Consider the following 15,351-nt stretch of genomic DNA (forward strand, 5'->3'; position numbering starts at 1 on the left):
TACAAGTAGAACATTGCTCCCACTTGCCCAAAATCCTTGTAAGAAGCTAATCCCCAGATATTCGTACTTTGTGTGAAATCAGCCAGATATTCAGGTGTTTCAAGAGGTTCCAAAGACACTTTTTGATGCTTCCAAAGGTTGCCTTTTTCTGGCATGTCATAAACCATCCAGCCAACCAGGTCCAAGAATTACCAGCATTTTAAAAGCCAGAGATATCTCCATGTACAAGACAGAATGATTTTTTTGTCTTATCAGCACAATATTTTTATATGATAAAATATTTTTTACTTGCAAAAAGCCATTCTAGTTGTGGGAAGTCTTTTCTCACTATTTCAGGAACAGGACACGCAAAACAAATTATGTGTGCCCACTGAGAAGTCTGTAGTTGTTTTCTGTTCGAGTCTATAAATTTCTCGACATTGATCAAGCTCAGCTGGATTACACTGCTTTTAATGACTCAGACTGAGCAAGGCAGGGTGAGATTGTCCACCCTATTTTTGGCGGGCACTGCATTTTGTTTGCCCATTTTGTGGTACTGTTTATTCCCTTCACTGGTCTTTTTTCCCTCCACCACTCAGTGAATTTTCCTTCTCCTTACCTGAAGCAGCTACATCCTATCTATTGCTTCCTTAAGTCACATCTGCTTCCTCCTCACCCACTACGTCCCCTGAAACTTTGCGATCTTCTGTACAAATCTTCCCATCCCCCTTCTCTGATTTGCCATTTCTTTACATTATTTTAGATCATCTGTTTCCTTTCAGCATGAAATGGGTTGTGCTGGCAGAAAGACACAGCAGCTTTACTGAATGTGCTCAGGTTGCCTGAGATGATTGCTTGATAACAAAGAAATTGCCAATTTCTGATAGGTAATGATTTCAGATATTAAGCCTGGGACAGCCGTGGGGCAGAAAAGTCCTTCCTAAAGACACATTCCCTTCTATTTATCCCTAGCCTGAAACACTGTCTTTCTGAGGTGCTGACGAAACTGGTTTGCTTTTACAGAAATCTCAGTGCAAATTGGCCCTGTATTCTTTACACATTTAAAAAAAAAAAAAATTACTTTATTTATTTGTTTTCATTTAGAAGATAAAAATTCAGCACCCTGCACAGTAAAATCCTTAAAGTTGTAGAATTATAGACAGGAAAAGCAATGAAGTACATCTTATTATATCCAGTGTTTATTTTTACATTGAAAACTATTGCTGTTTCTTCCTGATAGTTTTGCTGGCAATAACAGCATAAAAATGTTTTATTACACAAACTATCTACTTCCAGCACAGTGTTTTAAAATTAAAATTACCTGTATAAAAGAGACTTTCAGTCAGTCTATATAGGCAGCTGGAAATTGGTTTGAATGCATGCAGCTAATGGTCACTGCATTTGCATGGGAACAGGTTTAATGTAAATCTGGGCATGGTTTACTTTAGTTATGCTTTCATAGATGTTGGACAAGAGGAATGAAAAAATGCTATAGAGTCAGTTATCTCAGTTATGTAACAAACTTATGTGTTTTAATGAGATGTGGCACTTCAATTCCTCTTAAAAACAAAAAACCCACCCTAAGCTGATCTGTTTTCAGTCCTCAAGTAATAACAATTGCCAATAAAAAGCTAATACTCCTATTGACATCAATGGGAGGAAAGAGTACGAGGAAATATTAAGATTGTAGACAAATAAACGTCTTCCATAATTATTCTGGGTTTGGAATTTGGCATTGCAGTAAGCAGGTTAAGCTTTTCAGTGCTAATAGCTACTACAACCTCCATCACAAAGCTGCCTTCATCAGATGATATTTCTCGTCCCTGTTTATTGAGGAGGAGAGGAAGCCACTTGCTGTGAAATGTCAGAGGTGAACTTGTTTCTTTTTACTCATGAAGTGTAGCTCGTGCACAGACAGTTGAGAAGGTGCAGAATATTATAGTCCTTCTATGTTTAATTGTTTCCGTATGCCCTGGAGTTTAAAGAGAATTTAGGATGTGTTTAGCAGTAGCTTTCCGTCTATAATCAGGTTGCTATGGTAAACCTAGTATTCTAGACAAAGAAAGAGTATGTTTAGTAAAGTGCTGATCCCTTTTCAGTATAATGTGAGCTTCAAATTACTTTTGAGCAATTGAATTCGTATGGTAAGTATTTTATCACAATAACTAAGAGAAGAAGGTCACAGAATAAGGAGTGGCTTCTGTTATTTCAGTAGCAGATACATCTGACAAAGTAGTAGTATGGCTGAAGAAAGCTTACCCTGCAAATCTTATATCCTGGTTTTCCTAGGGAAGCAACGTGAAATTTCTTGTTACAAAGTGTTATTAACTTTTGTGTTTATCTATATGGTGATAAACTGAGTTCTTGAAGTTTACATTTGCTATATCTTCTGTAGTTAGCTCTTCAGAAGCAAAAGGACTTTAATTCTCAGTTGAATTATCTCCACAGAGTGAGACCACTTTCCATAATCTAACAAAAATCTCAGTACTTTTGGATGTAAAATGCTCTTTTTAAGCCAGGACAAAGTTGCAATTATTTAGTACCACCACTAAAGTCACTTTTCATATTCCTAGTGCTGATTTTGTCACATTTGTAAAATAAAAGGAATGATAAGCTAATAATTTTAGTATCAATTTCAGCAGCGGTATACTAAACTACTATAACTATCTTTGTATATTTAAAAGTAAAGAAATAGCTCAGAGAAATCCTTTTCCGGAGGACTTACTGGCTGAAGTTTCTGTCCACTTTCAAGACACTTTCAGTTCTGCTGAGGTCCGCAGTCAGATGATCTCAATCATTCCCACCTATAGGTGGGAGCCAGCCATAATAAAATGCGAGGCACTGATATCAACAAGGAATGTGGGGTTTTTGAATATCTGTGTTAGTGTTTTATTCATTAGCTAAGACCAGAAGATTGAGAAAGTAGGGCCTAAATTCCCTTTGTGCTTGATTTTGAGAGGGCAACCTGAGCTTATATCTCTTACATGACAAAAATATGCCCTATCTGCCTAGGGATGGGATATTCCTCAATTTTTTTGCTGGTGAAACGGTTGCACATTAACTAAAATGAATAAATATTAATTGCAGCAGGGACTGAGAGGAATCTGTTCTCATTCCAGTGCAAGTGCCCAGCCACTGGGCTCTCAGGTCATTCTGGCTTATTAAATTAAGCATTACAGAAGGTAATGCTTAATTACAGAACATGCAGGAGCCTCATTACAGAACCTTCCTCTGCTTGTCCCTCTGGAGGATTTTCCATCTCTGCTGACTCCTTTCTTCAAAGCAACTTGCTTAATCTGATTTTATTGTCCTTCAGGCATCCTCCTTATTGTAACATTAGCTAGCCAGGATACCAGTGTTAAAGATAGTTCTTTATTTATTTTATAGAGTCTTCACAGCAGATGGGTCCTGTTCATCAGGTACCTATCTGCCTATGGGTGACTGATTGTGCTTTGGGACATTGCGATGTGACATTTTTGTAAATGTAACCAGACTGTCTAAGGTAGATGCATAGAAAGAGACTGTAAGAGCCCCAAAAACTGACAAGTTGGATTCATTTAAAGTCTTTGTATATTTAAGTACTAAGAAATTATTTTGTTCCAGTTGCTAGTGTAACTGTTCTTCGCAAATAATTACATCTTAGAGAACACAAGTACATAACATCAATCATTCTGTAGACAATAATATCTTAAATGTTGACAAGATTACCAAATAAAACTGTATTTCGTGATGTGGTAGATGCACTTTCTATAGTAAGTTTCTTTCTGGAACAAATATCCTCATATCATTGTCAATGCAACATAGTTTTAAAACTGTGTATATTATAAAGGTATCATAAAGTATTTGCTGTTTTTTCTCTCTCAGCATGTCTTTTTTAAGATTCATGCACTTCGAGTTGATCATAAAATGTCCTTCTAGATTGAATCCTGGCACACAGAATGTCAGCTCAGAAGTGCAATGTACGTTGATGCTTGGGAAGATGAAGAGTATGACAGCTATATAAATGAGCTGGGAATGTTTCCATAAGTAATAATATCCCCCCTACTCCAACTTAATTTGACTATTTTTTTTTTTAAATATCAAATGTCACAAATTTAGGTCAGAAGTTGAAAGAAAAATAGATTAATGATGATCTGGCAGTATGTCGACCTAAAAGGTTTTATTGTCACAATATCTTCAGTTAGAAAAGCCCCACTAAGGTTCTCCTTAACAGTCCTTCCCCATTCAGCAAAATATTTCGGCAAATGCTGAAAAAATATTGTGCATGCTGAACTGTTTGGTTACATATTGAAAGGCTACACTTTGAGGATTTTTTTGCTTTGTAGCTATACTTGCTCCTACTGTAAGTTTGGGTTCTGCAGTCAACAGAGCAGTGTCCAGGCCCCGGTGGAGTCTCACTGCTGTTGTGATTAAATGAGATCGAGAGGAACAGGCTTTTCTGCATCCTAAGCCATGTCTCTGGTGGCCCTTTTTTACACACAATGTCTTTTCCCAAGCCCATCACATGTATTGCTTTGATCCATGGCTTGTGTCGTATTCAGAGTATCCTCACAGTAGCATTGCATTAAAACAATTTAAAAAATACGGAATCAAACTAGAAGTTAGTTAGAAGCTAGGAAATAATGAAACCAATCTTACGCTGAACTGAGTCTATCTTGTGAATGTGCAATGTAAGACTGTCCTTGATCTTAATGTTTTTCATGTCTAACCATTTAATACTCACTGCTCTGAGGGCTTTGGAGTGGAAGGTCTGTGGAATTTTGGCTGGATCCGTTCCCCCTTTAAGCTCTGAGGAGTTCTCCCTTTGTTGGGGTCGATGTAGTTTGAGAGTTAGCGTGACTAGGCCGCTTAAGCAAAACAGTTAGCATAGCTGGACAGGCCGCTGGAAAGGACAGCTAAGAATAACAATTGAGAAAGTTCTGATACTGCACATGATGTGGGTTAGCAAAAACAAGATGTGTTCAAGAACGTGCAGGTGGTCTGTTTCTATTAGCGTTAGTGCATAGTTGCCAATCATAAGGGAATATGGGGTGCGTGAACAGCGCGTGATTTATGTCTGTAGCCTATCCGAATAAGTGTGATCGCGTGTGCAGATATGAAAAATGTATATAACCACGCAAGCAGACCAATAAATCGGATCGACTGTGCATTGTATCAATGTGTGAGAGTCATTCCTGTCCCTGCATGGATGCTGAAACTCGGCATTGTGGTGACCCCGACGTGATACCGCAGCCGAACAAGGCAGGGGACTGCTGGCCGGTGAGGTAAGCCGGGCTGCCCGGGAGAGGCAGGAGCGGATCCGTGGCATGTCGGGGGGGCATGAATATCGGCAGTATGGGTTCCACTGTATCAGGGTTGGAAAAGGCGGCGCAGGAAGCCTGCTGGAATTGGCGGATCGAGCCAACGTGAAGTTAACTGAAGGAGAGATATCGGGACTATTACTGTGGTACCGCTGACGAAAGCTGATAGCAACGACAGATCAGTTGTTTGACTTGGATGTGTGGCAGAGAATCGGAGACTCTGCAGGTCGGCAACAAAGAGGAGCGACAATTAGCTCCTGTTTTTCGAGCTGTCTAAAGCATGATCAGCTGAAAGGAACTAAAGCTCAATTGAAAGATTTTACAGAGAATTTTGAAAGAACAAAGTCTTGCAGTTTAAAATCCCTGAGGAAATCATTACTTGGAAATCAGTGCATACAGATTTAAATGCTCTAAAACTCATAGAAACTATCTTAGAAGCGGCTGCTACTCCTCCACTGTTATCTCAAAAGCAAGGACAGAGCTGCAGTCTTTTGAAATTTAACCCTACATACAATGAAACTCCTAACCCAACGTGAGAAATGCGGGAAGTAAATCCGCCAGAACCTGACGATCCTTTAAATCCAGAGAAATGGGAAGTGGGGTGCAAAATCCGGCACCCCGAAAGTGTACAACAGGGTCCCTCTACAGCAATTGGCGTACCCGACCTGAGATCAAAGCAGGGTGAATTCCAGCATAAAACCATGCAGTCCATCCGCCACAGCACAGCCCGCAGCGCCAGCGACCACCACACCAGATGGATCAGCGAACCTCACACCTGGTGGGGCACACGGCCCTCCCCGTGCAATCGGCGGCACGAACCTGCTGCTCGCCCTCCCCCTCCCCCCCCCAACCCCAGTGCGCCGGCCCGTCCTGGCCAGCCCAGAAGCGGCGCGGCAAGAACCGTCTTCCTGACGTTCAAGGACTTGGTTGGAAAAAGTGTGTATAATTCAATTACTGCAGTAGAATTCCTTGTATCCTGATCGCTGCAAACTGTTCTAGCTGATTATGACATTAATGTATGCTAATGAGTTCTTGAGAGTGCCTGCTTTCTGGGGCTCTGGAGTTAAGTTTTGGAGAGTGAATTATTTTGTTGCTTTCTGGTAATAGACTTTGGGTACCCAGGTAGGACCCTGCTCTTGAACATCAATGGTCCGAGGGATTGCAGGACCTCCAGCCAGCACCGAGGGATTCTCGGGGAGAACCTCTGATCCCTGGACCAAAAAATTCTGAGCACGAACCATTAATAAGACAAAGGCATTCTTCCAGTATTGTTTCTTGTTGCCTGCCTGTTAGTTGCCTGCTAGTCATAGTGAAAGCTTCACAGCATTGGGCTGTATCCCTGGGGAGCAGTGAAAGTGCCCTTCCTAAAACAGAATTGAAAAGAGAGTACTCTTCCTGAAACTGAGGCTTGGGAATTTGTCTGTTAAATGTTGAATGTTATTGTAAGTCCTTGTCTGTTCATAAGTCTTTGCATTGCAAAAAAAAAAAAAAAAAAGAATCATAAGTCTTTGAAACATTTGGATTTATGTTGAAAACTTGGTGTGCTAGTGCGTGTGTGGTCGCGACTATGATTGTGTGGTTTTATGTGTTTGTTGTCATAGTGTTTGTATTTCTGTGTTCTAATGGATTTATTTGGTTTCTGTGATCCAACGGATTTGTCTGGACTAAGTAACTGCCTTTGAGTCTTTGGTTTGGTGAGTTGTGCAGGTATTGTATATAGTTAATGAGTTATACCCTTCGATACATTGATTTTAGCCTAGGGGATTAATATGAATACAGGTTATGGTATGCACTTCACATCTATATAACTTTTTATTAGCATTTGTGTTCTTCTGTTTGTTTTGAATGTTGCACTGTAGCAGGGCTGTTACTGGACCGTAAAGCCAATAGTGATGCTTAGGTGTGTCAATGTAGCACTTGCTTTAAGTTCATTAAAAAAAAAAGGGGGAGATGTAGAGGAAGCAGTGATTATATTGGTTCCGTGTATAATACGCATAACACAAAAGGCACTAGAGACAACTGTAAAGAAAATTTTTGTGATGCAACTAACACAAATTGAGCAAATGTTTTTAAGGCAATGATAAGATAGCTTAGCTTTTTTTGAAAAGAAAAAGGGGGAGATGTTGGGGTTGATGTAGTTTGAGAGTTAGCATGACTAGGCTGCTTGAGCAAAACGGTTAACATAGCTGGACAGGCCGCTGGAACGGACAGCTAAGAATAAACATGATGTGGGTTAGCAAAAACAAGATGTGTTCAAGAACGTGCAGGTGGTCTGTTGCTATTAGCGTTAGTGCATAGTTACCAAACATAAGGGAATATGGGGTGCGCGAACAGCGCGTGATTTATGTCTGTAGCCTATCCGAATAATTGTGATCGCGTGTGCAGATATGAAAAATGTATATAACCACGCAAGCAGACCAATAAATCGGATCGACTGTGCATTGTATCAATGTGTGAGAGTCATTCCTGTCCCTGCATGGATGCTGAAACTCGGCATCCCTTGAACAGGTTGGTGGAAGGGAACACTCTGACAGAGGTTTTGCTTGCAACTTCTATTCTCTCAGGCCTAGAAAAGAAAAACTATAAGGATTTTTGCTTTCCAAATGCCTGACAGAGTATTTGAATTGTTATGTTTCTACGAAGAGATAGTATCTTCGGTAGCCCTGTGCACAGACAGTTTAATTCTAATCACATTTGTTTTGGAGTTTCTGAGATACGTGCTAAACATTTTAGATCAATTATAGAGATTATTTATGCAGTTAAACATGTGCCATAGCTCTGCTATGAAAAGTTGAGATATGCAAAACATACAATGTCAATGATTACTTATTGTTACTGTTTCCACCAAGACATAACAATGATATACTTTGCTTCTGGTTGCTGTAGAGGAGGGATAGTTGTTGCTTTTTTGTTTTACTTTCTTTTAAATAGTGTTTATGTGCATACTTCAAATAATACAGCGTGACTTGTAGTTTGTCTTTTGGGGGGTAGGGTTTGGGTTTGTATTTAATTTATTTTACTGTACTGAAATCATGACTCTAACAATTGCTTATTCTTACAGGGAGGTGTGAATGTGGCCAATGCACTTGTTTCCCTCCAGGAGACAACAGGGTTCATGGCAAAAACTGTGAATGTGATGATCGACAGTGTGAAAATGTGGACGGCGATATCTGTGGGGGTATGCGTTCATTTAATATCATACCGTATTATATCATATCATTAATATAAATTTTGTCAGTTTATAACTTTGTGTTCCCTCTGACTTTCTAACATGTCACTATAGGCTATGGATGTAATTGATTAATTGTAATAGATCATAGATTTTTGTAAGTAACAAGCTCTATATACAGTGAATATTTTAGTGAATATTTATTTTAATACTTCAGAAATACTAAGAATGAAGTAGACTAAATACACCTAGTAGCATAAATGTAAGTGCTGTAATATATCCCAGATTCCGTCAGTGTTCATTAGAGAAGAATACAGACACAGGAAAACCTAAAAAATGAGGTAATTTTACTTTGTGTTCAGTGCAGTTGATGTTTTACAGAGAATGTTGTGTTTTACCTATAGGTTGTAATGACCAGCAATACTTTTGAATATTTCATATTCACTAACAGTGATATGTCTGTTTTCTAAAAAAGTGGTGAAAATATATTACGAAAGAATCTAAAATGCTTGAGATACATTGTCACAGCAAACGTACATGCAGATGGTTTATTATAATGTTGACAGTGAAAACCTTGCTTTTTGATTTTTCAGTAATGTGTGTTGGTGTTAAGCAGTATTTCAAGTTAGCTTTAGATATGTAAATGTGTACATACCATATAGTATTTTAAAAACAGGTGAGTAGTATTTGTCCTAAATGCCGTCTTTCTAGATTTTATTTGCTTTATTTTAAAAATTAGTCTTTGATTCTTAATATTAACAAAGTAGTTGGTATGAATAATGACACATTTTATTATATTCCTTGTTTCTATATAAGAAAAAAACATATTGTTTCATAATCCTTGTGTACATAAAAAATTCTGACTACAGGGAATATTTCTTCAAGGTCTCTGCCATGCAGAATATAGGCATATATTTAATATTCTAGTTTGAATGTCTAACCAGCCATAAAAGTGGTTTATAACATTCAGCATAATTCAATAATATGAAAGTGTAGAAAAAGAGTAATTTGAAGTTAATTTTGTATAAAGGACATGAAAGCAAATAAAAGCACTGAAAAGCTGGATCATATTTGTTATAAATTAGGTAGTTGGGAACCAAAATTCATCCTTTTCTGTGGTTAAAAATATCTCTTTCATTTATATCATTCATATGTTAAGCTATTTGATGACAATGCTTCAATGTTAATACTGCTAATTAAATTCCATATTTTGGAAATTATAGACAAAAATTCCATTCTTTGTTGTTGGGAAGGATACAGTGACAATTTTAATTTTTGTTGGTCGCTAAAGCACATCACACTTAAATGCATAATCACCTCAACACTTGAGCCAGTGTCCAGTATTTTACCGTGCAGCAGACGCTCTAGGTCACACTGTAATCTGAATAAACTCTCCCCTTCAGTCTAAATAGATTTATCCAAAGAGAATGGCAGAAATTAATTGATTAATTTAAAAACCACACACTTTAAGATTATTTTCCTAATATTGAAACAACAAATAGAAAGTAAAGCCAGCTCAGAAATTTACAAATCAGTTCTAGTCTCAAACTCAACATTTCCACTTTCATTCAAGCTGCTAGTTTAGTTACTAATGATCCTCTGCAGGTGAAAGCAATTATATGCAAAAACGTTGTTCAAGTGACTGTGCCCTGTTTGAAATTGCACTGCGCAGTGTCTGTTGACAGGACTTCAGAAGGCCCACCCTGTGATTTTTGCTGTTCTGGGGAGCTGAGCTTATTCCTAATTCTTTTCCCAAAATCGTAGATTAAACACCAAATCAGGATTCCTGTTATCCTGGGCTTTCTTGTAAGTAAAGTGAGAGGAGGAAGCATGGCAGAAGGTGAAGATTACATCCACCAGGATCTGAGCTGGCCTCTGAAGTGCCTCAAGGGAGACTAGAGCACCTTTGCTCACTCACAACTGTCTGAACTTGGTGAGGTGAAGCTGGTCTCTAGACTTTTGGTCTTCCCGATTAGAAGTCGTGCCACTGCTAATACCATCTTCCAAAAATTTTTGGGTATCTGTGGTAGATCTGTTGGGATTCCAATGGCAAATAATTGGCAGATTATTTTTTCATATACTTGATATTTTATTTCTTGTGCTGTCTATGCTATTTCTAAATATAATTTGGTATATTTTTAGATTATTCTAGATTTGGTTGTAATTTACTCCTTGAAGCATGTTCCTATGTTGTTATTATTATTATTATTGTTGTTGTTGTTGTTGTTTCATGATTCCACCCACTTTTCTTCTTTTACAGCCAGGAACTGGTTTCCCCTTTCTCTGTTTCTGTCCCATGCCACTGAAGTGTGTCTTTGTTCACACTTCTCTGGTTCTTCTATATGAAGTGCGCTGAGATTCAAAGTAACAAACATAGATGTCTTACTGATCATTCCATTCACTTCCATACACCACTTCTTCTCCTGGCTGCTGAAGCACTGGAGTGGGTCCTTCTCTCATTTACCCTCTCCCTCCCTTTTTTCTTTATTTTTTTCTTTTTTTTTTTACTTCTGGCAGATCCTGAAACCTTATTTTCTTTGACCATCCAGTGTCCACTTGTGCTTCTGACTCACCTGCCTCAAGAGGCCACCCCCACCCCAGTAACTTAAGGCAGCACCTATTTCGGTGTGAACACTAAGTATAGGAATGTTTGTCTTCAGAGACTCCCCCTCAATTGCAGCTTTCTGTTCACTAACCATTTAGCAAGCAAATTCCCCTCACCTTCCCTCACCTTCAAACTCATAATATGAGCCGTTTACCCCTTATGCATTTTCTGTGACTTCATCTTTCACTTGGTTTCCACCAACATTTTCACTGAAATGTCTATTCCCACAATTTCTGACCAAATGTAGGAGTTTCTGTCATTGCTATCCGTTTCAGATCCACAACAGCCTCTGATGTTGCTGATAGCTTCAGCTCCAGTCTTTAGTAATTGTCAAATGTTTTGCTTGGCTATCACTTTCTACTTTGACAGTATTTTAAATGTTTCCTTTGATATACAGTATTTCTCATATCTCCCTTTTCTTGAGATTCTACTGATTTTAACCTTATTTTCTTTCCCCTTTTGCAACTTATCTATCCACAGAACTTCTCTCATTAATTTTGCTCTAGTGTCACTCACATCTCTCTTCCTTTTGGGTTTGTCCATACTTCAATGTCAGTCTGAACCTCTTGACACCTCTTGCTGAACTACTCATTCCTTCCTCTTTCCGTCTTTTCTTTTCATTACTGTTTTTCTACCATTGTTGCTACCTAGGCAATCACTGTCAGGACCTAAGCCCTTGCTGGCAGCTGTAGCTTCAGAGAATTGTAAGCGGGACTCTGTGAATGTGCAGGGTCTGATGGTGAGCACTGAGTGGAAGACCAGTGCTTTCAGATTAAATGCACGCTGAAATGAGAAATGTGAATGACAGCCTAAATGATTTGAATCAGAATTGTTACTGGCCTCTTCTGACCAGCAGAGATTGATTAATAGCTTGCTTTCCAGACCAGCTGTCTCTGTGATGGTAGAAAGACATGAGGCAAAAGATATGATAAATTAGGGTACAACTGAGTGAAACCCTATTACCATGTTTCTGCATGATTGTAGTGAGTCATTCACTTAAAAATTCAGCTGTCCATCATTGCAGTAGCAGGAATAGAGACATTATGTCTCCACAAAGACAAAGGTTGCAGGAGGACTCGGCATAGTTTCCACAGCACTCTGCTATTAGAAATGGATTCATAGAATCATTGAATGTTTTGGGTTGGAAGGGACAATTACAAACCATCTAGTCCAAGCCCCTTGCCATGGCCTGGGACATCTTTCACTAGATCAGGTTGCTCAAAGCCCCATCCAACCTGGCCTTGAACATTTTAAATGACAGGGCCTCCAAAACTTCTCTGGGCAACCTGTTCCAGTGCCTCACCACTCTCAGAGTAAAGAATTTCTTTCTTATATCTAGTCTAAATCTACCCTCCCTTAGTTTAAAGTCATTGCCCCTTGCCCTATCACTCCGTGCCCTGGTAAAAAGTCCCTCTCCAGCTTACTTGTAGCCCCCTTCAGGTACTGGAAGGCCGCAGCCTTCTTGTCTCCAGCCTGAATAACCCCAACGCTGTCAGCCTTTCCTCATAGCAGAGGTGTTCCAGCCCTCTGATCATATTTGTGGCCCTCCTTTGGACCCACTCCAGCAGGTCCATGTCTTTCTTTTACTGGGGACCCCAGAGCTGGATGCAGTACTCTAGGTTGGGTCTCACGAGAGTGAAGTGCAGGGGGAATCACCTCCCTCATTGTGCTTGCCAGGTCCTCATGTCATCTTCTCCTTCATTTGTCTGCCGCTGTATAGAGACTTAATATACTATGGCTGGAGGAGGTGCCTCGTGCAGCCTTTTTAAGATTGGTATGTTCTACCTAAAGGTCCGTTCCCTACAGTTCAGTTTTTTTCAATAATGTAAGATTCGCCCAGGTGTATTGCAGTGTTGATCCACAGCAATATTTAACGCCATGGGCTTTTTGGCTTTACTTTGTTCTTCGAGTCTTTCTTGTGCAAGTTAATTTCGGTTGGTGCACACACATGACCAGAGAATCACAGGTTTTCCAGCACAAGTTTTTTTTTGGCATGGCTGTGTCACTGATATACACCAGGCTTGATATTTACTTATTTTGTATCCTGGTGAGAGATACTTCTCTCTCTCCTCTGAGGTTATGGCTGTGCTGCTAGCTGCAGATGTGTCCTGTGCTTTCAAGTGTTATTTGTTCCCCTACTGTGTCCAGTCGTGTTTTTCAGTTGATGTCATTGCTGGCTGCTCCACCCTCACTGGGTTTACTGTTGTCCATTATGTTCTGTTCTCTTTCAGAATTGAGGGCAGGCAGGCAACAAAAATTCAGGACAACAGTAAAGATCAATTTGAAATTGATTCGATAACGCTCTTAACTCATTTTGATTTGTTCTCTGGACCATTACTGGCCTAGCTGTCAGTTTTTGTCAATGTAACAAGTAGCAACCACTGAAGGAATAAAACAGAAGCCCTTTTGGGTCCCCTGCGTGCTACTGATTGGTGCAGGATTATGCTGTGTAAAAGCTCTACAATAAAAAGGAACCCAGCAAAAAGAGTAAAAAATTGGTTGAAGCACCACACAAGTTCTTCACTAGGGCTACTGGCAAAGGTTGAGACTCCTAAACATAGCAAGGCCCTGCATATTTCTAGGGATGTTCCCATTTTGTTTTATGTCAGTATTTCAGTCTGTGCTTCATATAGTGGGCCACCAATTAGACAATTAGCTTTGATAAGACCTTTTAATATTTAGTCATGGATGTTTGCACTGTCCTCAACACTAAGAAACAACTAAGCCTCTGGTCATCCCAGTAAGCCAGTTCTTTGGCTGGTGACAACAGAATACTTTGAGAAGTCTCATTTGTTTATTTTCAAGTGAGCAAGATCATTTTGATGACTTTTTAACTATTTGTTTTGGCCATGGCACAATAAAATTATGACTTTAGAGGTCTTCACCAGCCTTAATGATTCCATGATTCTATGAAAATATAATCCTGACACTGTAGGGAATCCAGTTGTGTAACAGCATGTTCTATCCTGTCACATCAAAGAGTAAATGCAGCTATATATTTGTTTGTTTATACCAATGCCTTTTGTTAAAAGGCATTAGTTCTCATCAGTTCGAGATTCTGGTTGTAGTATAAAGGCTTGTAAAAGTTGGAGCAGCTGATCTATTATTGGAGGAAATGCTGAGGTAATTAATATTTCCCTCCTTACTCAGGTCTGCCTTCACTCCTCTTTGTCCTCTAACTGTAGGAAACCAGTGCAGCAAAACTCTGTATGAGACTTTATTGGAGTGGAAGTTAATATTTCTTTTGTAAAAACCCCAAGTACATTAATTTTCACAACTCAGGTGTATTCTGTCCTTGATTTCATTGACTTGCATTCTCACATCCACATACAAGTGTTAGAGCATCTGAATTTAACTAGTTTGGTCAGGATCCCGTGTGTGTGACACACAAGATAGACAAGAGATGCCGCCCATCAATTTCTCAGTAAGTCTTTTTATTTCTTCTTGACTGTCAACAATAAACCGGTTTTAAGACACATCTTTTATATTGTTTATCACCCATCAGCTAGGGTGATCCTTTTGACTCACAATGTTGCTTGCTTTCATCTCTGTAAGTTTTTGGCAAGTCTGGTGCCTGTTCTCTATGCTTCCTCATTTTTGACATTCTTAGGACAACGCTGTTCTTGTTGTAGTCACAAGAAAAGGAATGACAGAAGTTATGTGCTCTGTCTGTGATGACATCCTTTGTTGCTGAACACACAGTGTTCTGATGACAAGTCACCATGAAAGTCATCATAGCGTTGTTTTACAGGAGTGGAGACCTGCTGGTTTTGACAAAATAATCATAGAATAGAATCATAGAATGCTTTTGGATTGAAGGGACCTTCAGAGTTCATCTAGCCCAACCCCTCTGCAGTGAGCAGGGACATCTTCAACTAGAGCAGGTTGCTCAGAGCCCTGTCCAACCTGGTCTTGAATATTTCTAGGAATGGGGCCTCCACTACCACTGTGGACAATCTGTTCCAGTGTTTCACCACCCTCATTGTGAAAAATTTCTTCCTTATATCCAGTCTAAACCTACCCTCCCTTAGTTTGAAGCCGTTAATCCTTGTCCTGTCACAATAGGCCTTGCTAAAAATATTTTTCCCATCTTTCCTGTAGGCCCTCTTGAAGTAATGAAAGGCCACAATAAGGTCTCCCTGAAGCCTTCTCTTCTCCAGGCTGAACAGTCCCAACTCTCTCAGCCTTTCCTGATAGGAGAGGTTCTCCTGCCTTTGGATCATTCTTGTGGCCTCCTCTGGATCCAGTCCAACAGATCCATGTCTTTCTCATGCTGAGGGCTCCAGAGCTGGACATGG

General features: G+C 39.5%; 1 protein-coding gene across 1 annotated transcript in view; it reads left to right on the forward strand.

The window, feature by feature from the left end:
- Positions 1 to 15,351, forward strand: part of ITGBL1 (integrin subunit beta like 1) — a 163,738-nt gene that overhangs the window by 131,447 nt on the left and 16,940 nt on the right. Inside the window, exon 8 of the mRNA XM_075424326.1 lies at positions 8,341 to 8,457. Within this exon, the coding sequence (XP_075280441.1) occupies positions 8,341 to 8,457 (117 nt within the window). The remainder of the gene's footprint in view (positions 1 to 8,340; positions 8,458 to 15,351) is intronic.

The sequence above is a fragment of the Opisthocomus hoazin genome, chromosome 1, assembly GCF_030867145.1.
Source record: "Opisthocomus hoazin isolate bOpiHoa1 chromosome 1, bOpiHoa1.hap1, whole genome shotgun sequence".
In the NCBI taxonomy this organism is placed as follows: Eukaryota; Metazoa; Chordata; class Aves; order Opisthocomiformes; family Opisthocomidae; genus Opisthocomus; species Opisthocomus hoazin.